General features: G+C 34.3%; 1 protein-coding gene across 1 annotated transcript; it reads left to right on the top strand.

Annotated features, from left to right (window-relative positions):
* Positions 1-3,162: 3,162 nt before the first annotated feature.
* Positions 3,163-7,258, top strand: LOC126377347 (juvenile hormone esterase-like). The gene is made up of 5 exons (XM_050025063.1): positions 3,163-3,445; positions 3,696-3,903; positions 4,576-4,844; positions 5,324-6,358; positions 6,997-7,258. The coding sequence occupies exons 2-5, from the start codon at positions 3,715-3,717 to the stop codon at positions 7,199-7,201; spliced, it is 1,698 nt and encodes a 565-aa protein (XP_049881020.1). The 5' UTR covers positions 3,163-3,445; positions 3,696-3,714; the 3' UTR covers positions 7,202-7,258.
* The last annotated feature ends 207 nt before the right edge of the window (positions 7,259-7,465 follow it).

Here is a 7,465-nt window from a genome sequence, read left to right as displayed (position 1 = left end):
GATTTATCTTTTCAGTTCCGTTTTCGAAGTTTATTGTCCTCTTTATTTTTTTATATTTTATGGTTTCTTAATATATATTTATATATTTTAAATGCTTATTGTTCTGTTACTGTTTTTTAAGTTCCGATTATAGAAGTTGAAGTTAAAAAGCAAAGTCACATTGATAAATGGGTGCTAAAATAGATCTTTTTTATTAGTAATACAATTAATACCAGCTTTTTTTGTTTTTTTTTTTTCAAAAACACTTTTTTAATACCAGCTTTGTTTTTAGTATTTTTTTTCTCTCTCAGAGATAAATCCTTCCGTGTGAACGTCCATTTCATGTTCGTGATGTAACTAGTTGTTAAATGCAATAAAGTATATTAGTTTAGTTTATTAGTTTTTTTTTTAATTTCTTTTTTGAAAGAAACAGAACAACTGACTCTTTCAACGACGCTGTAATATTTTCATTACGGAAACACTTTCAGTAAGTATCTGTTACAACTATATGGTCGTAGGTGCCTAAAATCCTTTTAATATCTAAATCCCATTGTTTGTAACTATTGTATATATTGTTTTGTTAGAGCTTACACGGAACAGATTAAAGAAAAGGTTAACGTCATGTCTTATAGGGAAGTCAAGGAATTGGCCTTTGATAGACTGGAATGGAAAATGCTACACCGACAAGAGCGTGGCTCTTGAATTAATGATGATGAACTATTGTGTCTGGAAATCTGGGCTTTACGAGGATGTAGCTATTTTAATATATATTCGAGTCTGTCGACGATAGGTCCATTTACCCTGTTTTTCCTTGCGTTCCGGTGCATTATCCACACCGTATGTTTGTTTTAACTAGCTTACTTATTTCTAACAACACCGTTGTTATTACAGAAAAATGCATTTTGTTTTTAAGATGTTTTTAATTCCATTAAAACAGACGTGGCTATGTTGTTACTGCAGAAAATATTCTAGAGAGAGCCATTTTATTTATGAGGGTTATTACTGGGCTGACAGAGTTTGACATGACTCATACTAACCTAACAATTTGGTGTCCTAGATCATAAATAATGAAATTCTGATTATTAAATAAATACAGACCTAAAGGTGACAAAAAAGTTTTCTTTTTTATATTTAACTTATTTATCTTCTCTTCTATCGTGTGGGTTGTGAGGTGGAGAACTTATTTATGAATTTAAACACAGAAAAAAAAAACTTTGCGCGACACTTTGTCACGTTTTTCTATGACGTCACAGGTTGCTTTTTCATACAAATTCTTATATTTCATACAAGTACTTTCTTGTTCTGACGTTTATACGTACGTACGGAAACTAGCATAATACGTACTAATACGTATATAGTAAGTAGGACCAATCCTGTGTTCAGCACGGAACCATTTTACTAGTCCGCAGATTACAATATCACGAGGTGTTTTTCCACACGTCTCCAACGGGAATCGAACTCAAATCATCAGAACCACGTGTCGAAAACTCCGACCACTAGACCATGGAGACTCTAATCCGCCCTAATAAATACCAAGCTAGACGCCTTGCAACTGATGCAGCTAAGATTTCCTCAGGGATACTCCATCCAATACAATCTACATAATCAAAACTTGTTCGCATTGATTTATACCGGCGAAGATAGTGTATAAGTCTAGATGCGTCTATACATACATAATGGGGTAGGCATAACTACAAGTAATCGGAAAATTTGCAACCACATTGGTTATGAGACCGACAGATTATGACGTTAGACGCAAAGTCCTAATACAAAAGTGCAGTTATACCAACTGCTTAAAAACACTATAGTAACATATCATACACCAGTGATAAAAACGATATTGGAGCTACATTAGGGCCATATCATTCACTATACAGCTTAAAACGTAGCATGATTAGATTTAGAGCAGAACAGAAATATAATATATACATCACCTAACGCGAAAGAAAAGAAAAGAGATGGATACTTCTAGATCTCTTATACACTTATGGTATACCATAAGTAATATTGTTTCGGACTAGGAGTATACACCTAGTAAAATAAATACATAATAAATAAAAATAATGTTTATTTCTCTCACTAGCTTAGAACTTGAGTACAATATCCAATGAATACGGGTACAAAAGTAATAAAGCAGGCGAGAGACTGGTGTCTGTGATAGGCGTGAGCCTGTGTTACAGATCACCAGGCCCCAACCTTCGGACATTACGGAATAGATAATATGCTTATACAGCGAGCTAATACTTTAAACGAGAAAGAACATTTTATACAAGAAAAATAAAATAGAAAAGAAGAAAAAATAAAATAAAATATAAGCTAATTATGTGGTGAATGTGTATGAGGTTTTATGTGAGTGTGTGAACATTTAAGTATGTGTGTGAGTGTGTAGTCCTACGATCAAGGATCAATAATAAAAAATGTAATATAGTCCGAAACAATATTATATTTTTTATTATTTTAGTTTTTTTATTTCCTATTAAAATTATCACCAATTTGATATATATATATTTTAAATAGAACATGAAAAACTAATAACAACATAGAAAAAAAACGGTTGTTTTTTTTTCTTTTTTTATAATAAGTATAAGTACGTGCTACTATAATAACATAAAGTTGACAATACTCTTCGTTATCTTTGAATGGTACTTCAATACTTGGCTGATATTATTATTTATAAACGAAAAACATTTTATCAGTTGTTTCAAGAGACATAGTAGGTATGACTTGAAGGCCATTCAGTTACGTATGTGTACTTATAAACAACTAGTCTTCTGCCCGTGAATTTGTCCGTGTGAAATAAGTATACTTATAGCCATTTTCAACCAAAGCGGTGCAATGGTGGATTCAATTTAGTAAGGTCCATATTGGTAAATAAAAATATTCTACAGGGTGGTACAAAGGTGTGAACGAAAAAAAAGTTCGAGTGTTCAAAACCAAAAATTAAATAGAGGGGCTCATTAGCTGTCAGAAACACTCTCGTGTATGAATTTTCAGCCATTTTTTTCTATAGGAGATATTACTATGATCCATTTTATACCTATGTATATATACCATATATTGTTCATTTTATGTTATTTTTATTATTATGCACAAGTCTACATATTTTTATTATTACTTATCTATAAAAAGAAACTAAAGTATATATTATATTTATTAAAACAACACAATGCCAGTACAGTCTTACTCTTCGTGAAATAACGTGTTTTGTTTTTGTATTAAAGTTTATTTTAAGAAACGTGTTTTTATAGTGATGGCAATTAATTGGTTAGAAGATAAGCCAGTAATTGTTAGGATCATAAAATTCGCCAAAATCACGTTGTCGGCAACGTCGCCAAATAATTTATATAGCAATTTTCTCGTTGCTAAAGCGTTCCCTAGTTGCCAAAGCGTCGCGAAGTGAGTTTCTGTAATACATTTTAGTTTTATTATTGGCGACAGTCGCTGGCGACTTGGCCATTACGTCTCGGTGAGTTACCGCCCACAGTATTTGTTTATATACTAAAATCAATGTAAGTGAAAAATATAAATGAATAATTATTACACATTAAATGTATATACCTACGTATATATGTACGTGCCTACGCACACGTCACATATATCGAATAAGACACAGGCAAAAACGGAAATTCTTACCGCGGAAACCGTAATCCACGCGGACGAAGTCGCAGGCGGCCGCTAGTTATAAAATAAATATAAAACAAAACCTTAAATTCTAGGATCAGCAACTATTGTACAATGTTCCATACAACACTACTCGTTTGTATGGTGGGTATGGTATCGGCCATTCTACCGTCGGATAGAATCGTAGTTTATACGAAATCTGGACCTATTAGAGGAAAGGTAGTATCGGATACGAATGTGCATTATTATTCGTATCAAGGAATACCTTATGCTGAAAGCCCTACAGGAGATCTTCGTTTTAAGGTAAGTCTTAAATAAATAATTTTATCTATGCTTAATAATGTAAAACTGTTAGTTCGGTTCACTTAAATAGTCTTGAAAATTTGAATTGGTTCAGGCCGGTGCTGGATTAACCTGGCATGCGTTGGAACAGTGATTGCAAATTTTCTTTGATTAATTGTGACTCTGTGCACTCCAGGGATTGCCTCAATGTTAGTTTTGCGTGTTTTCCTGGTGTTATCAAGTTCAAGTTAAATATTCATGCGAAAAGACGACACGGATTGTTAGGTTTTCCCAAGGCATGAGATCGATAATTTTATGGAAAACCCGTTTGCTTGAATTGAAGGAAAATATCGCATTTGTCCAAGAAATAGTTTTCTTGTGGAATAAACAGCTCAATTCTCCAATGCGAGTTGGTGACGTTGAAGAAAATGTAGTCGTACTAGACCAAACACTTTGATACCTACTCCAGTGCAGGTTGACAGAAATCAACCCCTGTTCTCCAAATCATGGGCCCAACGCTCTAACCACTAGACTATGAAGGCAGTAAGAGATTGCACACACACGCTTTATGATGAATATGATAGTGGGTTCTGCTTTCCTGGTTGTCAAGTCTCTTTCCACTTCGCTTGGTCATCCCTCTAACTAATAAGATTGAGTTTAAATGTTAATTTTAATTAGCTATTTGATTGACAGCCACCAGTACCAAAATCACCATGGAATAAAATACGGAATGCAACAAAAGAAGGGTCGATTTGTCCTCAATCCGATGCGAAACCAGAAGAAATGAGCGAAGACTGCCTATTCATCAATATCTACGTACCTTACATAAGACTTGGGAAACTATCTGTACTTGTTTATGTGCACGGCGGAGAGTTTTTGTCAAATTCTGGAAATTCAGACAATCAATACGGACCGCAGTTGCTTCTAAAACATGGTATCATTTTAGTCACACTTAATTATCGGTAAGTATTTTTTTAAAGAAAAATTATATAATAGTTACATTGAAATCCATCAATGAAGTAAAACAAACTTTTTCAGCAATTATTCTATAGCCTCTTGGGCACGAGATTTTCCGCAGACACAACATCTAAACAATGGGTTTGGATTTTAAAAGAACGTTCGATTTTACGAATTTATAGACTTTCTTGCATAATTTAAAAACGTTAGGAGCTTAGAATATGGGGGAGGCCTTTGCTCAGCAGTGGGATCATATAGGCTAATAATAGTAGTAGTAGGAGCTTAGAAAAAGGTACCAACTCTAATAATTCTTGACAATATGGTCCAAAATATTTTGAAAATCCTTTTACCAGTAGAAAGCTATAAATATTAATTCTGAATGTTATATAGGCTATATTTGAAAACAGAAATCCACGCGAATGGAATCGCGGGCGAAATGCTAATCCTGTATAAATCTTGAATCAGTAATCATCTATCATTTCAGAATTGGTGCACTAGGATTTCTGTCTCTCGGTGTAGAAGATGCTTCGGGGAATGCAGGTATCAAAGACGTTCTACTGGCTTTGAGATGGATTAATGATAACATTGACAGATTTGGAGGCGACACAAGTAGGATAACACTTGGAGGAAATAGTGCTGGAGCTGTACTAGTACATTATCTGTTACTATCTGCAAAATCATCTGGTTTGTTCAAGCAAGCGATCCTTATAAGTGGAAGTGCTCTAGGCTACAGATTCTTAGCACGACATGCTAAAGAAAATGCACTAGCACTAGGTAAATACTTAGATTTACAAACTGAAAATAGACAAGATTTGCTACAAAAACTTAAAGAGATTGATGCTTTGGAAATAGTAAAAGCACAAAAAGATATGGGCAAAAATGATACGCGAAAAGGATTAAGGACGTTTGCCCCTTTCGTGCCGTGTGTGGAAATTGAACATAAAAATGCAGTTATTACTAAGTATCCTAAAGACATAATTGCATCTGGTATTCCACAAAATGTGCCCATTTTAGCAGGTTTCAATTCAGATGAAGGCCTAAAAATGTACCCAGCTGTCAAAAAAGATCCTACATTAATAGATTACTTGAATGAAAATGTAGAACTCTTAATTCCATCTGACATAGAATATCCATATGGATCTAATGAATCTACAAACGTAGCAACACGAATTCGTGAATTTTACTTCAATGGTACAACCATAAGTAAAGATGTTACTCAAGGATATGTTGATTTTATAACAGATGGTATGTTTTCGTTTGCTATAAATTCTTGGGTTAAACTCCACAAACAGAGGAAAGATAGTAAGAATGTGTATTATTATGCATTTGATTTTGAAGGCAGTCTAAACTACAATAAAATAAATAATAATATTGATCGCCCTGGGACGTCGCATGCCGATGAACTTGGATATTTGTTTGTAACAAAAGTAACTAGACCATATTTAAACAATATTGATAAAAAAAGTGAACGAATGGTCAATATTTGGACTTCAACTGTTGCAAATTTTGTAAAATTCGGGTAAGGAAAATTTTTAGTTTTTAACAGATTTTAGTTTGGCTGTAGATTTAGTCTACGTAGTGCGAAGCAAAGGCTATTAATTATACTGGTATCATCAATGGTAATGATAATACGTCTTACGTTCAGAGACATTAATCAAAAAATAAGAAATATTTATTGTGAAACTGTGTAAAATAAAGGGGCGTGATATTATAAATGAGGAGCTCGGTTGCGCAGCGGTTAACGCGCTCGGTCTTCGATTGTTGAAGTAAAGCAACTTTCGCAAAGGCCGGTCATAGGATGGCTGACCACAAAAAAAAGTTTTCATCTCGAGCTCCTCCGTGCTTCGGAAGGCACGTTAAGCCGTTGGTCCCGGCTGCATTAGCAGCCGTTAATAACCATCAATCCGCACTGGGCCCGCGTGATGGTTTAAGGCCCGATCTCCCTATCCATCCATAGGGAATGCCCGTGCCCCAGCAGTGGGGACGTTAATGGGCTGATGATGATGATGATGATATTATAAAAAAAGTGTCCCGACAGCAATAAAAAGAACAAAAACTTTAAGGATCTTATAAGAGGTTACAGCCAACAGTAGCAGCGAAACTATAATAATTACGTTATTTCACACGATGGGTAGTAAATAAGTATTGTTATTTCAGGGACCCTACGCAAATACTTTACAACTTAGGAGGCATTGACTGGTTGGAAAGTAGCAGTAATCTTAATCATTTTCGATTAGCTGACCTTGAAAATCGCAATGAAGCGCCAAGGGCTAGATTTCTGCAATTCTGGAGTGAGATATACAATGAATATGACGAATATGTGAGAAATGGTGGACAACTAATGCAGAAAATTGTACCTTGAAAATATTTTTTTTTTAGTTGCGAAAATATGAATAAAATATTAAATGATCGCTACTTATAATTATTATTATAACACCAGTTTACTCACAAGTGGTATGCAGTCACAAGGACATTCGCTTTGTAGTTATACAGTTATACTACTCGCATGGCAACTGTATCAATACAGCTGTTTTGCAGCTGGCTGGCACATCAAATGCAGATGATTTTTATTTATTTATTTTTTAGGAAGATTTACAGACAAATAACATTAGTGTATAAAACTGAT

This window comes from Pectinophora gossypiella, chromosome 23 (genome assembly GCF_024362695.1).
Source record: "Pectinophora gossypiella chromosome 23, ilPecGoss1.1, whole genome shotgun sequence".
In the NCBI taxonomy this organism is placed as follows: Eukaryota; Metazoa; Arthropoda; class Insecta; order Lepidoptera; family Gelechiidae; genus Pectinophora; species Pectinophora gossypiella.
This window is presented reverse-complemented; position numbering and strand designations above follow the sequence as displayed.

Excerpts from the sequence above, each read along its gene's own strand:
- LOC126377347 (XM_050025063.1), top strand. The coding sequence starts at position 3,715 with ATGTTCCATACAACACTACTCGTTTGTATGGTGGGTATGGTATCGGCC. Across the intron at positions 4,845-5,323 it reads TTAGTCACACTTAATTATCG|AATTGGTGCACTAGGATTTC; the intron begins GTAAGTATTTTT and ends CTATCATTTCAG. Across the intron at positions 6,359-6,996 it reads GCAAATTTTGTAAAATTCGG|GGACCCTACGCAAATACTTT; the intron begins GTAAGGAAAATT and ends TTGTTATTTCAG.